General features: G+C 37.1%; 1 protein-coding gene across 2 annotated transcripts in view; it reads right to left on the bottom strand.

Moving 5' to 3' along the window:
- afg2a (AFG2 AAA ATPase homolog A) overlaps positions 1–24,899 on the bottom strand; it is a 58,037-nt gene extending 33,138 nt beyond the window's left edge. For both annotated transcript variants that reach the window (XM_079390220.1, XM_079390221.1), the window contains exons 1-14: positions 24,672–24,899; positions 22,115–22,239; positions 21,736–21,893; positions 20,478–20,536; positions 19,846–20,403; positions 17,273–17,402; positions 16,453–16,509; positions 16,198–16,321; positions 14,551–14,806; positions 9,549–9,703; positions 9,155–9,364; positions 5,858–5,911; positions 4,219–4,298; positions 885–1,011 (exon numbers count right to left, since the gene is read on the bottom strand). In XM_079390220.1, the coding sequence (XP_079246346.1) occupies positions 885–1,011; positions 4,219–4,298; positions 5,858–5,911; positions 9,155–9,364; positions 9,549–9,703; positions 14,551–14,806; positions 16,198–16,321; positions 16,453–16,509; positions 17,273–17,402; positions 19,846–20,403; positions 20,478–20,536; positions 21,736–21,893; positions 22,115–22,239; positions 24,672–24,801 (2,223 nt within the window). In that variant the 5' untranslated portion in view covers positions 24,802–24,899. The remainder of the gene's footprint in view (positions 1–884; positions 1,012–4,218; positions 4,299–5,857; positions 5,912–9,154; positions 9,365–9,548; positions 9,704–14,550; positions 14,807–16,197; positions 16,322–16,452; positions 16,510–17,272; positions 17,403–19,845; positions 20,404–20,477; positions 20,537–21,735; positions 21,894–22,114; positions 22,240–24,671) is intronic.
- Between the last annotated feature and the right edge of the window lie 381 nt (positions 24,900–25,280).

The following is a 25,280-nucleotide window of genomic DNA, read 5'->3' as shown; positions in this document are numbered from 1 at the left end:
ACACAAATAAAATATTGTCTAATTATTGTTATCGAAACAAATCCCAAGAAATAGAGATATGTTTTTTTCTTCCAATATCGCACACTCCTAAGTGAGCTACTGTTCAGCGTCCTCATGGCGCTCATTTCTCTAGGTTAACATTAGATTGAGCGGCCATGTAAAGTTGCTAATACTTACATATTTGAGGTCGATGAATGATATGCGAGTGTTTGGATGTCCTGCCTGATGTACTGTATTACCACAGAGCAGCCGTTAACAATCTGTCCGTCACAGACTGCGTGATTTCACCTGTGGATTTTTTTTTCCTGAGACTAAAGCGAATAATACAATTTTGGTCGACCAAGCCTCTTCTGGTCGACTAACGGTTATAGTTGCCTATTAGAGGGCAGCCCTATTATTAACCATATTTAATTATGTAATAATATTATTCATTTTTTTTATTATTTAATAATAATTTAATAATTTAAAATTATAAAATAAAAGTTAATTATGACTACAAACATAAACCCTAAAAGAAAATACTTTAAGGATCTTTTTCTTTTCCAGCTGAAGTTCCTCAAATGTCCCCAAAAGGAGGTTTATCCAAACTTAAGGGATAGTTTTGGCACCAAACTATAAACTGCAGCAAAATAAACGCACTCTCATGACAGCTGAGGAGAGTTCAGGTGTGAGTTTGACACTGACTGTTTCTCCATTTGCTTGTGTGAGATTCAAATGAGGCCGTGTGTGTGTGTGTGTGTGAGACGGGTGGGTCCCGCAGGGGGTCTCAGACTGACGGAGGAGCTGTCAATCAGAATGAGTGACAGCTGCTGTGAGCCTCTGACTGCAGGAAGTGGAAGCTCTCAAACCCAGCAGGAGGAAACGTGTGTGTGTATCAGTCCTACCTTGTCAATCATATCAGGTCGGTTGGTTGCGGCGAGAACCGTGACATCTTTAAGCTGTTCGATTCCATCCATCTCTGTCAGCAGCTGAGCCAACACTCGATCAGCGACGCCGCCCGCCTGACCAGAGCTGCACACACAGTCAACACATCACGCTCAATCAGCACGCTAGAAACTCAAGACAAGCACAAATACTGTCCCTAGCAACCCCCCAGTGTCTAGGGTGTTCTTAGGGTGTACTCAGTGGTTGCTAGGGCGTTGCTGTGTGGTAGCTAGGCAGTTCTGCTTTCCCTGGCAACTCTGGTGTCCCTGGGGTGGTTGCTAGGTCATTGTTATATTGTTGATAATGTGCTTTGAAACGTTGCTAAGGCGTTGCTATGTGGCTTCTAGAGTACTGTTGAGCAGTTGCCAGGGTGTTCTCTGTAGTTGCTAGGGCATTGCTATGATGTTCTGGATGGTTGCAATGTTGTTAATAGGCAGTTCCTAATTTGTTCTGGGTGTTTACTAGGGTGTTGCCAGGTAGTTGTTTAGGGTCAACTCAGTGGTTGCTAGGGTGTTGCAATGTGTTTGCGAGCCAGTTCTGTTGTTCCTAGCAATACTGGTGTCCCTGGGGTGGTTTCTGGGCATTGCTATGTTGTTGCTAGGGTGTTCTATATGGTTTCTGGGATGTTTCTAGGGCTTTTCTATGTGGTTGCTAGAGTGTGCTCAGTATTTTCTAGAGAGTTGCTATGTTGTTGCTATGGTTGAATGGTTGCAATGGTATTAATAGGCAGTTGGTAGTCTGCTTTAGGTGGTTGCTAGGCCTTTGCTAGGTTGCTGCTATGTGGCAGACCTGGGTGGGTGCTAGGGCATTGCTATGTGGTTGCTAGCCAGTTCTGCTGTCACTAGCAACTCTGGTGTGGTTGCTCTGCAGTTGCTACAGTGTTCACAGTAGTTTCTAAAGTTGATATGTTGTTGCTAGGGTGTTCTGTTCTAAGGTGTTGTTAGGCAGGTGATAAAAAGTTCTGGTTGGTTGCTAGGGTGTTATCAATAGTTGATAGGGCATTGCTATGTGGCTGCAAGAGTGTTCTGGATGGTTCCTAAGGTGTTGCTAGATAGGTGCCAATTAGGTTTTGATGATTGCTAGGCAGTTGTCGGACCATTGCTATGTGGCTGCTAGGGTGTCGCTGGGCAGGTGCTGGTTGGATTCTGCAGTATTTCTGTTGGGTTCTGCTGAATAAGGTTTCAAATGAACTGATTCTGTAGACAGATCAGTGTGTGTGTGTGTGTGTGTGTGATTGATTAAAGGTAAACATTCATCAGTAAATCAATGTGTCACTCTGAATTCAATCCAGTAAATGAATCTCTGACTCAGCAGAACAATGTGTGTGTGTGTGTGTGTGTGTGTGTGAGAGAGAGAGAGAGTTAGAGAGATTCCTGTCAGAAGCTTAAAACACGGGGCACTTTATTAATTAAACAAGCAAAGAGCCAAACAAATAAAAACATTTGATGACTCAGTGTTTCAGATTTACACACACACACACACACACACGTTGAGTGTTGGAGCTCAAACACTGGGACATCAGCAGTGTCAGGTGGAGTCACCACCAAAAAGACAAAGGACCAAAACAGGTGGAGAATCCAGTCACATCAGCTGCGGCTCCATACAGACAATAGCTATGTTTCCATCCAGAGTTTCAAATTAAACTTATGTGCAAAATTGGAATATCCCATAAAACATTTGCGAATAAAGCATCGTTTCCATCCAGTTGAAGGGAACAAAATCGTCACTTCCTGATTAACTTGCACTAAATAACATGAAGAAAAAAATAATTTGCTGCTGTGGGAGAAGGCACTGTACATAATAATGTTTATATATACGATAAATTACGAGCTTCAGAGCACGCAGACGAAACACGGTCATGTTATCTTCTTTTTGGAGCCTGCTGTTTGGGAACGCAGCTCTGGGAGTTAATTATAACAAGGCACTTTGACGAGACTTTGCTCAAGCATTTTAGAATGACAAAACTAGCATTTCAGATGCTGTGAAATGAGATCGGTCCATTGATTGGTCCAGTTATGCTGTCCCATCGCAAAGTCACGTCTTTTTGATGCGCATTAAGGAATTTATTCGGTAAAAGTGTTTCCATCGTAGTTTATGTGCATGTTTTCTTGCCGGATAAGAAATATATCCTACTTAGGTGAGCGCATAAGTTTTTTTATGTGATTTTTAGAATTTATGCGCATCTTGGCATTTCCATCCAGCGTTTTTTGATGCGATATCCCAAAATGCGCATAAAAATAGGTGGATGGAAACATAGCTAATGAGTCTCATTTACTAACACCGCATACACATTCATTTATTACATTTTGAAGCAAATATTTAATAGAACTGCCTAGCAACCACATGGTAACACCCTAGCAACCACATAGAAATACCCAAACAACCACATAGCAACACCCTAGCAACTGCCAAGAAACCACATAGCAATGCCCTAGCAACTACTGAGAACACCATACACCGTGAAAAATAAAAACTGAAAATGTTCTGGTAATTTTCTGCCAGGACATTATCTAGTTTTACAGACATTTCCATTAAGCCTAAAAAACAATGCAATGAAATGTGCAAAATTCAGTAGGTTAAACACGTGTGAAAAAAAGCCTTCAAATTACAGTTCATTCTGCCCTTCTTTACAATTATTTTTTACAGTGTAGGAACTGCCTATCAGCCACATAGCAACACCCTAACAACTACCCAGACCACCTTACCAACCACATAGCAATGTCCTAGCAACTACTGAAAACGCCCTAACAACTGCCTAACAACCACATAGCAACACCCTAACAACTACCAAGAGCACACTAGGAACTGCCTAGCAACCACATAGTAACACCTAGCAACCAAACTGATTAATTTTTGTACTGAAATTTAGTGTACAATTAAATACATTTTATCATCCACAGAGTGAATGAGACTTTTCTGCTTGTTTGACTGTAGTTTGATTTCTGATTTACTACATTATTTCCTACTGTATTTTAGTGTGTGATTCCCTGAACAGGAACTACAGCAGAATCTCCATCTGTTTTCAGCGAAACAAAGACGCACTTGTGTCTGTAAAGCACAGATGTTCCTCTGTGTGTGTGTGTGTGTGTGTGTGTGTGTGTAGAGCAATAACGTTCTCCCACATGTCAGAACAAAACACATTTAACACCTTAATACTAACAAAATCATATGTTCACATGATCAGATATTAGTGTGGATGATGTGTGTTATGTATCATATCTTGTCGTTTAGTTGCCAGTACTGACAATGAGAACAATGCTTTAGTAATAAAGTGATTGATGATTGTGTCGTTACCTTCCTCTTGCCGCTGCTAAAGCGTCGATCTCGTCAAAGAAAACAATAGATGGAGCAACTGTTCTGGCCTTCCGGAAAACCTACACACACACACACACACACACCATTAAAGGTTCAGAAACACAGAAAATGTGTGCGCTGTCCCTTTAATTGACTATTTACAAACCCAAATGTCGATCTAAACTCATATGACACTTTAAAATGAATTAAGTCTGTTTCTCACACAAAGCATCATATGACTTCAGAAAATTTGAACTTTTCTTAAAAAAAAAAACCGTCTTAAAGTAAGACACTTACAATGGAAGTTTAATCCATAATTCATCAAAATACTCACTCGTCTCACTATACAGCCACAAGACGTAAACGATAATGTGTTAACATGATTTCAGTGTGGGAAAAAAAAAAATAATTTACTAATGATTTGTGTAAAGTTGTGAAATTTTACTTCAGCATGACAATGTAACACCGTAAACTCTAAAACAAATGTAAAAATTCACATTTAAAAAGCTTTAAATCTAAAAAATAAATAGTTTTAATAGAATTCATGTAAGTGCTTTTATAAAATTATAAGCTTCACATTTCCAATTTTAAATCCTCAAAAAGTGTAAAAGTAACCTGCATATATACAGCATAAAATTGACAGTAAAATGATTTAAACAGCTTTACAGCTCAAATAAAACAAGTTAACAAAAAAAATTAATACAAGCGTTTTCATAAAACTATAAGCTTCATTTTTAATTTTTAAATCCTCAAAAGTTTAAGTGTCTCGCCGTATCCTACCTTATAAACCCTAGAACGACTGTACAAATTATGATTTAAGCAGCTTTAAAGTTCAAATAAAACATGTTAACAAAAGAATTCATTCCAGTGCTTATGATTTTCTATTTTAAAATCTGCCAAAAAAGTAAAAGTAACCTTAATTTTTACATCTTAGAATGACTGAAAAAAATTATGATTTAAACAGCTTTACAGATCAAATAAAACATGTTTTTGGTTAAATATTAATGCAAGTGCTTTTATAAAATTGTAAGCTTTGAACTGCTGCTTTTAAATACTCACAAGTTTAAGTGTCTCACCGTAACCTGCTTTTTACGCCTTAAAACAACTGTAAAAAATTGATGATTTAAACACCTTTACTGTTAAAATTAAGAAAAGTTGAGACACATTTTCAATCAAATCACATTTTTAATTCATAAAAAGTTCATTTAATTTGTAATAAGCCTCACATTTCTGATTCTAAATCCTCCAGAAGTGTAAAAGTATGTTTTTGCAAGTCTAACATTTTTGTAATTTCATTTTATTTTTCAATTTTCAATTAAAAAATTTTATTTTTATTTTATTTTTATTTTTTTTAAATGTGTTATTTCCTGCAGAAATCGACATGAGCTTTGTTTGTAAGTCGCTTTGGATAAAAGCGTCTGCTAAATGACAAAGTAAAAGTAAGTAAAGTAAAAAGCTTAACTTGTATAGGAGCTGTAAAAAGCCCTCATTGTAAAGGAAAAGAGCAAAAGGCAGAATTCATAAAACCTTCTCCTTTTGCATTTCATGGAAGAAAGAAAGTCATACAGATTTAACATAACATGAGTATCAGTAACAGTGATTTTGTGACTTTGATCAGGTGCATACGGGCGTCTCTCACCTCTCGAAGCGCTCGCTCTGATTCACCCACGTATTTACTCAGTAACTCTGGACCCTGTCGAGACACAATAAGCATCATCAATACTTTAATCAATCACCAATGCATTACAGAGCTGTAAAGATGAAACTGAACGTCTAAAGTGCATGTTAAAGTATGTTTCTGGCCTAAACAGCAGCAGATAAGCAGCGAGCGAGACAGATCTGAGCATGTGAGAATAAACGGCTGGTTAAACATCAGCAGCACTGAGAGATTAATGAGACTATAACCTGGACAGGACCTGAGACAAATAACTACTAACCGGCACAAAGACTGAAGAGCAGAGCCGGATAAATACTCTCTCTGAAGTCAAGCTCACTTCCTCTCGTCCTACAATGCATTTCAACACCTCCTGACACACACACAGGCTCTGGGTTTTCTCTCTTGCTTTGAGAGATTGATATCGGCTCTGCTACAGAAATGTGAGCGTCTCTCAGACTAAACATCCTCCTGTGAGGGAATTCACTCCAAACAAGCCTGATCTGATCAAGATGACACACGTTCACACATACAGATCTCCAGCTACTGCTGATGTGTAGATGGAGTAGACTTCTATCGTTTTCATATCAAGATAATTATAATGATTGTAAACGAGCACAATCGCTACAAGAGAATTTGCAGAAATACTTTATCAATTAATTTTCAGCGGAGGACATCCTACGGAGGCTCATTTCTATCACTGAATAAAGAAAAAAAGGTAATTGTGACTGTATCTCACAAATCATACTTCGTTGCGCAATCCTGAGTTTATATCGCGCAATCCTGAGTTTATTTATTTATAAAAAAAAAAAAAAAAGTTATTTATAAAAATCCTCAGTTTATATCGCGCAATCCTCAGTTTATATCGCGCAATCCTGAGTTTATTTATTTATAAAAAAAAAAAAAAAGTTATTTATAAAAATCCTGAGTTTATATCGCGCAATCCTCAGTTTATATCGCGCAATCCTGAGTTTATATCGCGCAATCCTGAGTTTATATCGCGCAATCCTGAGTTTATTTATTTATAAAAAGTTATAAAAAAAAAAAAAAAGTTATTTATAAAAATCCTCAGTTTATATCGCGCAATCCTGAGTTTATATCGCGCAATCCTGAGTTTATATCGCGCAATCCTGAGTTTATATCGCGCAATCCTGAGTTTATTTATTTATAAAAAGTTATATAAAAAAAAAAAAGTTATTTATAAAAATCCTCAGTTTATATCGCGCAATCCTGAGTTTATATCGCGCAATCCTGAGTTTATATCGCGCAATCCTGAGTTTATTTATTTATAAAAAGTTATAAAAAAAAAAAAAAAGTTATTTATAAAAATCCTCAGTTTATATCGCGCAATCCTGAGTTTATATCGCGCAATCCTGAGTTTATATCACGCAATCCTGAGTTTATTTATTTATAAAAAGTTATATAAAAAAAAAAAAGTTATTTATAAAAATCCTCAGTTTATATCGCGCAATCCTGAGTTTATATCGCGCAATCCTCAGTTTATATCGCGCAATCCTCAGTTTATATCGCGCAATCCTCAGTTTATATCGCGCAATCCTGAGTTTATATCGCGCAATCCTCAGTTTATATCGCGCAATCCTGAGTTTATATCGCGCAATCCTCAGTTTATATCGCGCAATCCTGAGTTTATATCGCGCAATCCTCAGTTTATATCGCGCAATCCTGAGTTTATATCGCGCAATCCTGAGTTTATATCGCGCAATCCTCAGTTTATATCGCGCAATCCTGAGTTTATATCGCGCAATCCTCAGTTTATATCGCGCAATCCTGAGTTTATATCGCGAACAGTAAGATTTTTAATGTGTTTTAAAGAAGTCTCTTCTGTTCACCAAGCCTGCATTTATTTGATCCAAAGTACAGCAAAAACAGTAACATTTTTAAATATTTTTACTATTTAAGGTTTCGGGTTTCTTTGATGAATAGAAAGTTCAGAAGCATTTATCTGAAATAGAAATCTTCTGTAACATTAAATGTCTTTATCATCACTTTTGATCAATTTAAAGCATCACTGCTAAATAAAAGTTTATCAAATACATACATTGTATTTTCTCTCAACTCTGAGGAAGACAGTGCTAGGATGCTCCAGGACAGTTTGGAAAACCATTTCAGAGACAACATGTTCTTAATGTGCCTGTATTCAGAGCTGATCCTAGACTTTTGGGGGCCCGTCGCAAAACGTCTCGAATCTTACTCGCGGAAAGCGCTTGAGAAACAAGTGTCTCTTCTGCGGCTAGCTATGCTTTCAAATCGTTTTTTTAGTCTCGAGCAAGAGACTTTATGACATTCACGTTACATGATTTGACAGATTTTTACGTAGAAAGGGCGACAGCGCACTGCATTAAAATAAATGATCATTCATTTTTCATAACTGCTGGCCAAATTCAAAAACAAAACTAAAATGAAATCATCTTTGAGAGCAAGGGGGCCCCCTGGTGTTTCGGGGGCCCTAAGCAGCTTGCATATTCTGCGTATAGGGAGGATCGGCTCTGCGTGTATTGAAGAGCGCGTCTGAAACGTCTCCTGTTTGATGAGCTCGTAAAGACGTTCAGCGACTGAATAAATTCACTTCTTGTCAAGAAAAAACTGAATTAGCAGTTATGAGTGGGGTGGCCAACCCTAGGCCCGTCCCTGCATTAAATAATTTAAAAAATAATTTAAATGCATTAAACTGAAAAAATTAATCACCTGCGTTAACATGCTAATTTTGACTGTACTAATATATATATATGTATATATGTATATATATATATATATATATATGGACTCCAAGCTTTCAAATGGTAGAGTGTGTATAATGTTACAAAAGCTTTTTTTTTTTTCAGATAAATGCTGATCTTTGCATCTTTCTATTCAAAGAATCCTGAAATAAAATTACTCAACTGTTTTCAACATTGATAATAATCATAAATATTTATTGAGCAGTAAATCAGTATATTATTATGATTTCTGAAGATCATGTGACACTGAAGACTGGAGTAATGATGCTGAAAATACAGCTGCAGATCACAGAAATAAATTACAGTTTAACACATATTCACATAGAAAACAGCTGTTTGAAATAGTAAAATTTTTTGCTGTACTTTGGATCAAATAAGTGCAGGCTTAGTGAGCAGAAGAGACTTCTTTAAAAAACATAAAAAATCTTACATTTCAAAAACATTTGACTGGTAGTGTATATTTGTAATATTCTTACGTTTTCTGTTTTTGCTCCATAACTAAACGCTGTAAGTTAGACACCACACACACACACTTATTATGTACCTTAATGGACAGGAAGTTGAGCTGGCTCTCGTTGGCTAGCGCTTTAGCGATCATGGTTTTGGAGCATCCCGGCGGTCCGTACAGCAGAACTCCTTTAGGTGGCGTTATACCCAGCCTGATGAAGGCCTCGGGGTGCCGCAGGGGCCATTCAACCGCCTGCTTCAGCGCCAGCTTCACCTCCTCCATCCCACCGATGTCACTCCACCGAACCTAAACACACACACACACACACAATACAGTTTGATTCATTTGCATTACAGGATCCAAATCCTGAGCTGTGATTGGTCCATCAATCTGTCAATCAGTCACTCTGAAAGTTGATAATCAGTCTGTTAATCGCTGCATCTGAAGGTTTTTTATTAATTCATCATCATTCTTCAGATGAACACTGTACCTTTGGCACGTCGATGGCCACCTCTCTCATTGCGCTGGGTTTGACCTCTGTCATGGCCAGCCTCAGGTCAGAGGTCGTGACCTTTACACTGTTCATCACCTGGACGTCAGAGAAAGCAGGTTTGGATCCTAAAACCCTCCTCAGTGCGTGAAGACCTGCAGAAACACAAAAAAGACCATCAGATCAATCTGAGCACATTCAGAAACATTTGTTTTACCAGTTAAAAAGTTTGGAATTATTAAATTGATCAAAAGAGACGGTAAAGATATGCATGTTACAAAATATTTATATTTCAAATAAATGCTGTTACTTTCTATTCATCTGTGAATCATTAAAAATAAAAAGCATCACAGTTTCCACAAAAAAAAAAAAAAATTGTGCAGCACTGTTTAACACTGATAATAATCAGAAATGTTTAATGGATATTCATATAGAAAACAGCTGTTTTACATTCTAATAATATTTCAGAATTTTTACTGTATTTTTCATCAAAAAAGGGACTTTTCACATTAAAAAAAAAGACTAGTAGTGCATTTCTCTAGTTTTATCTAGTCGCAGTGTGGACTCTAAAACCAGAAAAGCACAATAACTGTTGAATTCCTGAAGAGATCTGACTGCAGAACAGAGCTAAACATGAGTAAACGATGACAGAACCGCTGTAGCACCAGCTCTCTCTCTCACACACACACACACACACACACACACACACACACACACACACAGGACAGATAATAAGACCCAGCTGAAGCGGCTTCATCTGCTGAATCCAGCCAGAGACGCGGTCTAATCTCTGTTTGAGCTGATTTATTTGAGAGCAAACATCCCGCAGGCTTTCCGCCGCTCTGATCGGATGTGAATCAAACCTGACCTGCTGCTCTCTGGAGATGACGACATCAAACAGGACTCACAAACAGAGAGACCAGAGACCCTGCCTACAATTAACACGGTTAAAAACAGATCCCCTGGAAATCCAGCTAAAATAATCATCAACACTGGGTCAGAAAGCAGAAGATCACTGGCTGTAATTCAGTGAGGAAGATCACACAGAGAGGTTTAAAGCAGGGCTCAGATCCGGTTCAAGCAATGAAATTTGGACAGGAACATAACCCGAAACACAAACAAAATCTAATTATTTCCGAACAGAATCGAAAATTTTAAATAGCCATTAATAACCTTATTTTTTCATTCCATTTAATTTCTGAATTTTGCAGTCAAACAATCAGGAATTTCAGTACACTGGAAAAAAAGGTTTTCTTAATTAGTATTTTTGTCTCGTTTTCTAGTATAAATATCTACAAGTACTTGAATCAGGATGCATTTACTCAGTGACTTAAGATATTATGTCGTCTTGTTTTCTGAAAATATTCTACAAATTTTGTTCGTTTCTGCTTAAAACAAGTAAAAATATCTGCCAATGGGGTAAGAAAAATAATCTTGTTTAGCCTTTGAATTAAGATTATATGTGTGACCCTGGAGCACAAAACCAGTCATAAGGGTCAGTTGTACTGAAATTGAGATTTATGCATCATCTGAAAGCTGAATTAATAATCTTTCCATTGATGTATGGTTTGTTAGGATAGGACAATATTTGTCTGAGATGCAACTATTAGAAAATCTGGAATCTGAGGGAGCAAAAAAATCTAAATATTGAGAAAATCTCCTTTAAAGTTGTTCAAATGAAGTTCTTAGCAATGCATATTAATAATCAAAAATGAAGTTTTGATATATTTACGGTAGGAAGTTTACTAAATATCTTCATGGAGCATGATCTTAATATCCTAATGATTTTTGGCATAAAAGAAAAATGTATAATTTTGATCCATACAATGTATTGTTGTCTATTGATACAAATATACCCCAGCGACTTAAGACACAGGGTCACATATATACACACACACTCATATTATATGATACATGGAATATTTTATATTACATATACATTTATACCATTGTATATACAGTACATAATGTGCACATTCATATCTAGATGTATATTACACTAATTATTCTTCTTTATCTAATCAGTTTTTTCTTATTTCTCCATAACTGTTCTTTATATTCATCATAGAGATAATCAAACAATCATTTATTCTCACTAATTTGTCATTTAATGAATGCTGAATGCTTTTTTTGTGAATTGTGCTCGTGATATTTAAAATAAAAGATGAAAACAGACAAAACATGAAACAGCTCCTGCATCATTAAAAGATGACGTTCTGCATTTGACTGAAGAAAGAAAGAAGGAAATGAAGAACAGAAGAGATGATGGGTAAAGCAGGCATGTTTTAGATCTTTCTCGTTCCTGTATTACACACAGCTGCAGTGAAGAAAAATACCAGCACTTATATATAATACAACAGAAAGAACAGACTCCAGAGGGAGATGAGGACATATACGCCCCATAAACGCTTCCGGTTTATAAACATGACACTCATATAAACCCGGCGTGGGGTGTGTGTCCGAAAACTCATCTGGCTGTAAAAGGAAAGCGCGAGCAGCAGAAAGACTTTATAAGGAAGAAACTGTCCTTCACACACACACACAGAGACACACACACACACACACACACACAGAGAGACACACACACACACACACGGGTGTTTATTCTCCTTTAGGATCATTCAGTGTGATTTATACGCTTCTCTTCTGCCTTTACTTCATGAAAGAAAAAGCCAGACAAACACTTTTCAGGACAGATCCATGATAAAATCACCCTATCACATACGCTAGACGTCCAGGGCCAGATTCATGAAACATTTTTATGAATATATTTCTTCTTAACAGCTATTCGTAAAATAACATTACTGAATATTTTGTAATTTTGAATATAGGGCTGATAGATGGATAAATATCTCACTTAAGATGTACTGATGTGAAGTTTTAAAGTAAGAATGTGTTTTTTGGGAGTATTTTTGTGAATCCAGCCCCTGGCGCTGATGCAGTGGATTTGGTCAGGTGGAGCGTTTCAGTGTGTTTCTCTGCAGCAGGTCATTCAGAGGAAACTGCGCATTATTGATCAGACACGGACTGGAGATCAGTTTCAGTCAATGAGGGAGACTTGAGCTCCGAGTGACTGAATGCTGAGCACACAGAAACATCACAAACACAGATTCACTCTCACTTACACACACACACACACACACACAGATTCTCTCTCACTTACACACACACACACACACACACACACAGATTCACTCTCACTTACACACACACACACAGATTCTCTCTCACTTACACACACACACACAGATTCTCTCTCACTTACACACACACACACACACACACACACACACAGATTCACTCTCACTTACACACACACACACACAGATTCTCTCTCACTTACACACACACACACACACACACACACAGATTCACTCTCACTTACACACACACACACAGATTCTCTCTCACTTACACACACACACGTCACACACACACACAGATTCTCTCTCACTTACACACACACACGTCACACAAACACACAGATTCTCTCTCACTTACACACAGACACACTCAGTCACACAAACACACACACTCAAAGTGTCACACACACAGACAGACACACACACACAGCTGTGTTGACCTTGCCAAAGAAAACCAACCCTCAGAGATTTACTGATGGAGTACACAGACTCAGTCTATTTTTACATCTCTCTCTCTCTCTCTGTGTGTGTGTGTGTGTGTGTCTCGTCCGTGTGTGTCTGCATGTCTCCACAGGAAGTGCTGTTGTCTGCAAGCATACAGGTCATTGTGACCTTAAAGACCCATTCAACCTCGAGAATGAGAAGAGAAACAAACATCTGCAGCGGACAGTGAATAAAGGATGAACCAGGAGGAGATTGAACTGAAGAGATAAAGTTCAAAGGTTTGGGAACAGTAGAAATTAATGCTTTTATTCACTAAGGAGGCATTAAATTTATCAAAAGTGCCAGTAAATACATTTATAATGTTACAAAAAAAATTATATTTCAAATAAATACTGTTCTTTTGAACTTTCTATTCATCTGTGAATCCTGAAAAATGAAATGTATCACAGTTTCCACAAAAATATTGTGCAGCACAACTGTGTTCAACATTGATAATAATCAGAAATGTTTGTTGAGCAGTAAATCAGTATATTATTATGATTTCTGAAGATCATGTGACACTGAAGACTGGAGTAATGATGCTGAAAATACAGCTGCAGATCACAGGAATACATTACAGTTTAACACATATTCACACAGAAAACAGCTGTTTTAAATTATAATAATATTATATTTTTTTACTATATTATTGATCAAATAAATGCAGCTTAAAGCCCCATTCACACCAACTGTTATTGTTCTTGGTGTGACCGGCATTAATGCAACTAGTGGAACACATTAATGACATCATATATCAATACGGCTATAAAATAATAATTTTATTTTACATTAAAACTAACATTTTGTTTTGAATGTAAAATAACATTTTACAATATGTTATCATGTAAAATGAGCTGCTGTGCTCACTTGCTCTTAAAATACTCCCTCATTTCTGCTCAGATAAGAGTAAGACATCTTTCAGATCTGTAAAGACCGTTTATGTGTGTGCTCTCAATAACAACAAAACACTGCGCTTTTGTGAAATAATGAAAGTAAACAGGATGTGTTTTCTGTCTCGGTCTCTGAACTTGAAACTCTGTATACTTTCCTTACAGACAAGAAAATATCTCTATAGAGAGCGAAATGTCTACTTTTAAATGAACTAATTCAAATGGGAAACAAATATTCTCAGATTATGTAATCCATTTTTCCCAGACACATTCATAAGCACCGGTGTGCTGTGGCACGCTTTATGTGTGCGCTTATAAGGCTATGTAGACAATTAAAGGTTCATTATTGTGATTTAAATGGTTTAATAAAAGTGAGATTAATCGACTAATGCTTCAAACGAACGACTACTAGTCGACCAGAAGAATCTTTAGTTGAGGGCAGCTCTAGTACTCATAATAATCATAATAAAGCGCAGCATCACTCACCAGCTTCCTTGCAGACGGCGGAGAGGTCGGCTCCCACGTATCCGTGCGCGGCGTCGGCGATCTCCCGCAGATCATCAGCGCTGACGGCACAGGGCATGGAGCGCAGCTGCTTCTGCAGGATATCCATCCGGCCGTCTGCGCCGGGAACACCGATCTCCAGCTCCTTATCGAAGCGTCCGGGCCGCCGCAGCGCCGGATCCAGAGCATGAGGACGATTAGTGGCTCCCAGAACCAGCAGCTGACCGCTGTGGCCCTCCTGAGCTCAGAAAACACACACATCTAAATTACAACAATGACACGCTTTATTGTGATAGTCCACTTTAGACATTCTACTAACAGTAAATAACTTCGCAACTACATGTCAACTAGCAGTCATTAGAGTATTAGTGGACTGTCTGCTTAATATCTGCTAACACTTTATTTTGATGGATCTACAACATACAACATACTGATGATGAGAAACTATGCAAGTATACACTGCCCTCCAAAAGTTTGGAGACGCCCTAGAAAAGTGGGGTTTTGGACAATATTGGCATGAATCCTTTTTAATTTGTGATAATTTTGCACTGATAAGGGACAACACAAACTACAAAAACATATTTTATTACATAAACAGTTCATACATAGAAAAAAACTTTTCGATTCATCAAAATATCCACCATTAGCAGCTATTGCAGCTCTGCATAATCTGGGCATCCGAGCTGTCTTGACTTGATACTGTATATTACTCCAAGCCTCCTGAAGGATTGCCCAAAGACGAATCACACTGGTTGGACACTTCTTACGGACATCACGGTGCAGTTCCTCCCATAGTAGCTCGATTGGGTTGAGGTCGGGTGATTGGGGAGGCCATTCCATGAGACATGATGCCAGCTGACGGTTTCCTCTCCAAATAGGATTTGCACAGCTTGGAAGTGTGCTTGGGGTCATAGTCTTGTTAGAAGGTTTAGGAAGGTTGGGGTGTTTCCAAACTTTTGGAGCGCAGTGTATGTCGACTAATTCTACTAACCCTAAACCTACCCTACTGAGAGTTAGTAGACATGTAGTAGCAAAGTTACTTATAGTTACTAGAATGTCTAAAGTGGACAAATATCAAAATAAAGTGTAACCAAATATTCACAGTAATCTGTTTTGAGGTGCATGACATGCTGTGCTTCATCTAAAATCATTTTAAACAATATTAATCTAATTTCTGAATAATTAATTATTACTACACATTCCGTTTATGAGCTCATATTGAGATACATGGAATATTTGTGCTTTTAAATTCATTCAACATTAATTCAACATGCTATTAATTCAGAAAGAAAGAAAATAATTATAGACCACTGGACTATTTAAATGAGCTGAAAAAATAAATACATATTTTAACAAAAAATGTATTTAAAAAACAAAACAATGAAGCAATTGGTTAATTGAATTTAATTGAATTTCAACAGTTTCTGTTAATAAAAAATGTGAAAAGCAATGTTATCATAATTACAGCAGAAATATCAGAGGAAATATCTTATAGCCTTCTAATAATTGTGTTGGGGTCTTTGGGTGAAAAAGCTTGAGAGCCGCTGATCCAGAGTCTCCTCAGACCCTGAGGATTCAGTAACCGTTCACTAGACTCACAGCAGACAGACCCAAACATCACATACTCACAGATCCGATCCCGTCCATGAGCGTCAGCAGCGTGGCCACGACACGCTTCTCCACCTCATTCTGAGCTCCTTCTCTCCTCGGACACAGAGCGTCCAACTCATCGATGAAGATGATGGCAGGCTGCCTGTCACACACACACACACACACACACACACACACACACAGAGTGATTACGGTTCACTCATGAATTTCTGATCTTGTCACACGCAGTGAGATGTCGTTAGTATAGTGAGTATTGTTAGTGAGTATAGTTACCTCTGTGAGGCCTGTGTGAAAATCTGCCTCAATCTGGCTTCAGTTTCTCCATAAAACCTGCAGAGATTCAGAGACATTTACACACTTATGACAACCAATATTAATGAAATACAATTAGAAATTAAATGTACTGTGATTCATTTATGTTTTCTAATTCTATGTATATTTAAAACTTATATTTTAAATATTTAATTTATAATTATAAAAATATATATTAAATATATATGTGGGTTTTTCTTGGATTATCAAGTTCAATGTTGCTGAAATATATATATATATATATATATATATATATATATAAATTACAAATATTTTATAATATTTTTAATAATAAAAAATATTTTAATTTGTAAATTTTTTATCATCAATATCAGATTAGCTGAAATAGATTTTTTTTAAATAGTGACTTTTGTTTATGTTGTTATTGTTTTGATTATCAATTTCAGATTTTATTGTCAATTATTAAATTTATTTAATTTTTTAATGACTTTTTTATTGCTCTTTGGTTATGTTGTTTTGACTATCAATTTTAGATTAATTAAAATAAAAAAAATTCTCAAATGGACTATTTTTATTGTTTTTTTAGTTATGTTGTTGTTGTTGCTTTGATTATCAATCTCAGTTTAATTTCAATTCGAGAGATATGCATATTTTTTAAAAAATGTTCTTTAATTCATGGTGTTGTTGTTTAGTTATATTGTTTTGATTATCAAATTACTGATTTTTTTGTGACTCTTGATTGTCCTTTGGTTGTGCTGCTGTTGTTGCTCAGTGTTGGTGTACTCATGTTTTAATGATGCTGTAATAGTGTCTCACACACTTGCTCATGATCTCGGGGCCGTTGATGACGCTCATGTGAGCTCCCACTTCATTGGCTACGGCTCGTCCAATCATGGTCTTCCCTGAGCCGGGCGGCCCATACAGCAGCAGCCCTCGAGGCGGCGGGATTCCTGTTTTACAGACACATGCTCACGTCACATGACCACAATAGGGCCAACACTTCACTGCAAACATAAGCAATGTGTCACATGGCCACATTACCACACATTTTATTCATCTAGCAAAAAAATAAATACAAATTATATATATGGTTATTTTGCATTTCTAATCATCTTTTTGTGGAAATGCCAGTCTGATCAAAAAAATTGTCAAAAAGAAATAATCACAGCTGATAGCACTTTTTGTCACAGGAAATCAAAGGTCAAGTGCATTGCGGGAAACAGTATATCACCGTTTTCATTTTGATTTAAGTTTATGTTTTAGTCATTTTGTTATGTGCTTGTCACTTTTATATTTTCAGTTTTCATGTTAGTTTTAGTTAAATTTTCAGTCATTGTTATGAACTTGTAATTTTTATTAGTTTTTATTTAAAAATAAAATCAAAATAATTTATTTAATTTTAGGGTGTTTTTTCACTTTTAGTTTTAGTAGTATTTCAGTAAGTAATTTTAGTACTTTTTAATATACCAGTAAACTTTTTCATAATATTTTAAACACTTATTTTTTATATTTTCAGTTTTTATTTTAATTTACGTTTATTTTTAGTCATTTTGTTTTGTGCTTGTCACTGAAACCTTTTTTGTTTTCAGTATTATTTTTATTTTATTTGAAATCTTTAATAATTTTATGTGCTTTTGTTATTTTATTATTTCTAAAAGTTAAGTTTTATTTATATTTCAGATAGTAATTTTAATATTACAACTTAAAGATTTAAAATGTTGCCTTGGAAACTTACTAAAATAAGTTTAATTTACATTTTCCCATCCAATATTTATATTTTGTTTTACTTTATTTCAATTAACAACATTGTTTTTAACAACTACATTTATTTAATGATAACAATAGTGTTGTATATAGTGGAGTACCTCAAGGCTCAGTACTAGGGCCGTTACTGTTCACGCTTTACATGTTACCCTTGGGAGATATTATTAGGAAACAAGGTGTTAGTTTTCACTGTTATGCTGATGATACTCAGCTCTATATTTCTTCGCGACCCAGCGAAACATACCAATTTGAAAAACTAAAGAATGCACAGGTGATATAAAAAACTAGATGACGAGTAATTTCTTACTGCTAAATTCTGAAAAAACAGATGTTAATTTTTGGACTTAAAACCTCCACATGTAATAACTTACACTGTATAACACTTGACGGCTGCTCTGTCAATTCTTCTTCATCAGTTATGAACCTAGGTGTGCTGTTTGATAGCAATCTTTCCTTCGAAAGCCACGTTTCTAGCATCTGTAAAACTGCATTTTTCCATCTCAGAAATATCTAAATTGCGACTTATGCTCTCAATGTCAAATGCAGAAACGTCATTTCATGCGTTCATGACCTCACGGTTAGATTATTGTAATGCTTTATTGGGTGGTTGTTCTGCACGCTTAATAAACAAACTCCAGCTGCTAGAGTTCTTACTAGAACCAGGAAGTATGACCACATTAGCCCGGTTCTGTTAACACTGCACTGGCTCCCTATCAAACATCGGATACATTTTAAGATCTTGCTATATTACCTATAAGGCCCTGAATGGCTTAGCTCCTCAGTAATTGAGCGAGCTCTTATCACATTATAGTCCTCCACGTCCTCTGCGTTCTCAAAACTCTGGCCATTTGATAATCGACTGCGGGCGGCAGATCCTTTTCCTATTTATCACCCAAACTCTGGAAGCAGACACACTCTGTCAGTTTAAATCTAGATTAAAGACCCATCTCTTTAACCTGGCTTACACATAACACACTAATACGCTTCTATTATTCAAATGCATTAAAGGATTGTTAGGCTGCATTAATTAGATCAACCGGAACCAGGAACACTCCTCATAACACACAATGTACTTGTTACATCGTTGGAAGAATGGCATCTACGCTATTATTAGTCTGTTTCTTTCTTATTCTGAGATCCGTTGCCACCCGATCCAGTCCGTATCCAGATCAGATGGTGGATCAGCACCTAGAGACGATCACTACAGCCCTGAATGAGTCTGGTTTCTCCCAAGGTTTTTTCTCCATTCTGTCACCGATGGAGTTTTGGTTCCTCGCCGCTGTCGCCTCTGGCTTGCTCAGTTGGGGACACTTAATTTCCAGTGATATCGTCGACCTGATTGTACAGATACTATTTAAACTGAACTGATCTGGATGATGACATCACTGCCTTTAACTGAGAATTGAGTGTTTACAATTGTCCTATTGACACACTATTTTCCTATTTGATACTGTAAAGCTGCTTGACACCATCTGTATTTTTTAAAAGCGCTATATAAATAAAGGTGACTTGACTGCATATCTCTACCATTAAATATATGGATTATACTGAGGCAAAGGACTGATATAAGAAGTGAAGTTCAAAGGTCAGAGGTCAGGCTGCCCAGATCTGAACTCTGACCTCACTCACCATAGTTCCTGAAGAGCTCCGGGTATTTGAGCGGTAGCTCGATGGTCTCCCTGATGACCTGCAGCTGACCGCTGAGGCCGCCGATCATACTGTACATGACCTTTGACCCCTCACCCCCTTCCTCGGCCTGGTCCCGCTCGCCAGGGTCACACAGGCTCAGTGTGGAGGAGCTGCAGATGGAGTAGAAGGTGTCCGTGGACAAGCTTCCGCACCCCTCCGACAGAGGACCGCCTGTGAACGACACCTCACACGGCGTCAGGGGTGAGGGGTCATGTGATCGCTCAGGGGTCAGGGGTGAGGGGTCATGTGATCGCTCAGGGGTCAGGGGAGAGGGGTCATGTGATCGCTCAGGGGTCAGGGGAGAGGGGTCATGTGATCGCTCAGGTGTGCTCTGCTGGATGGACAGCTGTTCCAGCCGTGAGGAGAGATCGACAGCGACTCCGTCTGAGCGTCTCAGAGTCTCTCCGTCAACGCCCGTCACCGACTCCACAGCCAGAACACACTGACGCCCAAAATACGAGACGCACACAGAGCCCCCCGGCAGCAGAACACGGCCGTCTGCAGAGAGAACCACATTTCTCAAAATACTGCCATCCTTCAGAGAGAGCTTAGAGAATCAGAGCGCTTGTTACCCAGCGTCCGCAGAAGATAATTCCTGAATTCCTCCGTATGCAGCAGTTTGTCTTCAGGCCTGTAAGATTAAAGACAAACAAACTATAAGACGCTACCTGATATATACACACATTATATATATATAAAAATGTAAACATATTATGAGTTCTGATGCAAAAGCCTCTAAGTGTCATTTGAAATTGTCTTCTAAAATTAGCATTTCTATTCGACTCCTATGTGTAGGTTCAGTCATTTCAATTGAATGGCATTGAATAGATTCTTTTCATTGCCATTAAAGTGAAATAACTGAACATAAACATAGCAGCCTGAGAAAAATGCTACTTTTAGAAGAAAATGTAAACATATGTAAACACATAAACAAATAAACAATAAATAAACATTATACATATATATAGTTAAAAAAATAAAAAATATATATATTCAAAAGTGAAACATCTCATTTTAATTTAGTTTAACATGAAAAGTCAAAAAATAAAATGATAACATTGTATAAAGTCATGGAAATGTGTATATGAATGCGTTTCTATTTAATTTTAAGCTCTAAAAAATGTGAGTACAAATTGCTATTAAAAAACAAAACATTAATTACAAAATACTACAAAATTAGAAATTAGAAGATCCATTAGAAATAAAAATGTAAACTCTGAAGAACATTAAATTTTTCTGTAATTCTGTAATTTAATTATTACATATTTTAATTATTGCAATATATTGCCACTCCTAGTTTCTGTAAATACAGTTTGAGAATTAGCAGCTTTGTCGTTACAGCAGAAGTAGCAGGAATCTTTCAGACTTGGAGTTAAAAAATGAGAATCACTGATTTAGAACAGCTTTACAGCTTTAATAATAAAGAAGAGGAAAAAGGGCAAATTTGTGCCAAAAAGAAAAAAGCAGAACACAAATAAATAAATACATATAAAATGTGCTCAAATAAAAATACAAGTAGCTGATTTCTTCTTCTAAACTTTCAAACACTCTTGGCCCTTTACTTTCATTTTAAGTGTATTACTGTCCACATGACCTTTGGGACGAGTCAAATTTCCTATCTGTAGTATCTGACCACAGTACATTTGTGATATTATCTAGCTTTATCTAACTACTCAAATCACTTAACAGCTTATTTACAATAAAACCCTGGCAGTGTGTGTGTTTCTGCTCTCCAGCAGCAGAGGGCGGCACTCCCTCAGAGTTACAGCAGTGCTGAGAAGCATCTTCACGGATATTTCCCTGAGTCTGATGATCTCTGGGGAGGTTTACCTGAGCGTCAGCTGCACCTGTTCGGCCTGAAGAACAGCTCCGGTGATCAGCTGCAGAGTCACCAGAGACCCAGACCTCACTCTCAGACCCGACTGAACACTGCACTGCAGACCCACACGCCTGCCCGGAAACTGAGCCGCCGGCCACGCCACACACACCTGCACAGAGACAGAGAGAGAGAGAGAGAGAGAGAGAGAGAGAGAGAGAGAGTCAAAACACACACACACACACACACACACACAGAGAGAGAGAGTCAACACACACACACACACACACAGACAGAGAGAGAGTCAACACACACACACACACAGACAGAGAGAGAGAGTCAACACACACACAGACAGAGAGAGAGTCAACACACACACACACACACACACACCTGCTGCTGTCCTGTGCTGCTGGAGATCAGGACGGGTCGTCCGATGCAGATGTTCAGAGTCTTCATGGTGTTCACACTCATCTGAGCCAAATAGGAACGCCAGCGCTGAGGGGCTTTATCTTCAGCTGCAAACACACACACACACACTGATGCAGTCTTCAAATGCAATATGTAGGTTTGAAATATAATTATTTAAATAATGTACTACATTAGGCACCATTCAGTTCAAACTGGATGCTTGAGGTTTGGAATATAGATATCATTACTCCAGTCTTCAGTCACATGATTCTTCAAAAATCATTCTAATATGTTGAATTATTATCAATGTTACACAATTTCTGTGGAAACTGATACATTTTGTTTTTCAGGATTCTTTGATGAGCAGAAAGTTCAAAAGAACAGCATTTATTTGAAATAGAACTCCAGTCATTACTGTCACATTTTTATCAATTTAACACATGCCTGCTGAATTACAGTAATTCATTTCTTTCACAGCAAGAAAGAAAAATTACTGACTCCAATTTTTTTAACGGAAGTGAATAATGCTACAAAAGATTTCTATTTCAAATAAATTTATATTTATCTGTGAATCCTTAAAAGTAAAATGCATCAGTTTCCACAAAAATATTGTGCAGCACAACTGTTTCCAACATTGATAATAATCAGAAATATTTCTTGAGCAGCAAATCAGTATATTTCTTTTAAAAACAATACAAAATACAATACAATACAAAATCTTATTGATCCCTAAATTTTGAATGGGAGTATGTGTGTGTATATAAATGTATTTATGCGTATATATTTATATACACTATATTGCCAAAAGTATTGTGTTTAGTGATGAGTTTTTGGCTCAAGGTCTGCATATAAAGTCACACCAGAGGTGTTCAGCTGGGATTCTGCAGACCAGTCCAGTTCTTCCACACTGACTCAATCAATCATGTCTTTCTGAACCGTGTCTTATACACAGAGACACTGTCATGTTAGAATAGAAAAGGGTTCTGTCCAAACTGTTGCTATAAAATTAGAAGCACACAATTCCCTAGAATATCATTATATGCTTAAACATTAAGATTTGTACTCATAGAAATGACTAAAGTAGTCAAACATGTTCATTAGAAGGGGGTGCCAATACTTTTGGCAATACAGTATATATACACACACACACTATCCGGATCAATTGTCACAAGTGTATAAAAACTAGTCAAGCAGTATGCATTTACAAACATTTGTAAAAAAAAAATATATATATATATATATATATATATAGGGAAAAAAGTGGTTCTGAAGAGCTCAGAGCGTGGGACTGTGATAGGAGTATGCAATATATCAGTTTGTGTGATTTCATCCCTGCTAGATCATTCATGTTGAACTGTAAGTGGTGTTGCTGGAGAGTGAAAGCATTTGGGAAGAGCAGAAACTCAGCCATGAAGCAGAAGATCACTAAAGTCTTAGAGCAGAGTCAAGGAGTGCGGAGGATCATGATGGGTTAAACTCACCAATGCTCTGCTGATTTAATAAAAACTCCACTAGCATTAATATCAGCACAAATACTGTGCAGCAGGAGCTTCATGAATGGGTTTAAAGCCTCACTTCTCCAGTACAGTGACAAGCGTGGGACGGAGTGAGTAAAGCACTCTGGAGCAGCAGAAACGTCTTCTGAGGAGACCAATCACACTTCAGTCTGATGAGTGCGTCTGGGTTTGATGATATCAGGAGAACATCACCTGTCTGACTGCACTGTGTCGACTGGAGAGTTTGGTGAATGAGGGATGATGCTGTGGAGCTGTTTTTAAGAGGTTGGGCTGATGAAGAGAAATCAAGACATTCTGGATGATGCTGTGCGATCAGTTTGAGGAACAGCCTTTCTATTCCAGCATGAAGCAAGGTCCATAAAGACACGGCTGGATATGAGTCTTATGTGGATGATCACAAAATCCTGTTCCTAAACCTAGTGATGGCCGCTTTCGAAACACTACTTCATGAAGCTTCGAAACTTTTGTGAATCATCAATTTGTAGACATTTTAATGAGACATTTGTCTCTTACTGTCTTCTATATAGAAGCTGTCCATAAAACAAACAAAGCAAGCCCTGCAAATTAATATTAAATATAAAAAAAAAATTATTATACAGACACTTCATACTTAAATGGTTTTTATTATTTTATTACATTTAATGTAGTATACTGTCAATAAAACCTTTACAATGGGTTTTAAAAGCTGTTTTTATGCATGTTTTATCCTGAGTTTTTGTTGCATTTACACACTTTTGGTCAGCAGGCGTCAGCAGCGCGTGGAGATTCGAAACAGTGAATCACTTTGCGAATCGATTGAATCGAAGCTTGGAAAAGATTCGTTTCTCCCATCACTGCTCAAACCCATCAAACAACACCTTTATTCGGAGACCCGAACCCTCTCATCCAGCATGTGTCTGACCTCACAAATGCTCTACTGGATGAATGAGCAAAGATTCCCACAAAACAACACTCGAAATCTTGTGAAAAGCTCCAGAGAAGAATGAAGCTGTTATAGTTGCACAGTAATGAATGAATGTTACCTCTGTCTATGAAGTCTGTGACGGTCAATCCTGCGCTGGAGTCCGGTTCATCACTCACTGAAGAGGATCTGTCTCCTTCTCCTTCACTCCGTCTCTTTTTCCCTTTGCCTTTCCCTTTGCTCGATGACATGATGATGCTTGATGTGTGTTAAACACACACACTTTCTCACACACACTCCGTGCACATGTGAATGTAAACTTCCCGATGTGAAAGTTCAGCTCCTCCCCTCAGATACCGTAAAACACACAATATAAAGGCTTTAAACCTCACTGTTACACAAGACAACCTTTATCGACACAAAACCCCGTGCGTTTACTATATATTATATATTTATTGGACCTTGGTATTAGATTAAATTAGATTAAAATGTAATAAATGAGTAAATAAAACGAAATTAAAATTAGATAAAAAATAAAGAAATAATCAAAAATTTGATTAAATAATAAAGAAATAAAGATAGATTAAAACAAGCAAATAAATAGATTAAAATACATAGTAAACATATGAGAAATTAAATAATAACATAAACAAAAATTAGATTAAAATTAAATAACTGAGGAAATAAAAGGATGATGAAATAAAATAAATAAAATCAAAAATTAGATTAA

This window comes from Barbus barbus, assembly GCF_936440315.1.
Source record: "Barbus barbus genome assembly, chromosome: 33".
NCBI classification, from domain to species: domain Eukaryota; kingdom Metazoa; phylum Chordata; class Actinopteri; order Cypriniformes; family Cyprinidae; genus Barbus; species Barbus barbus.
This window is presented reverse-complemented; position numbering and strand designations above follow the sequence as displayed.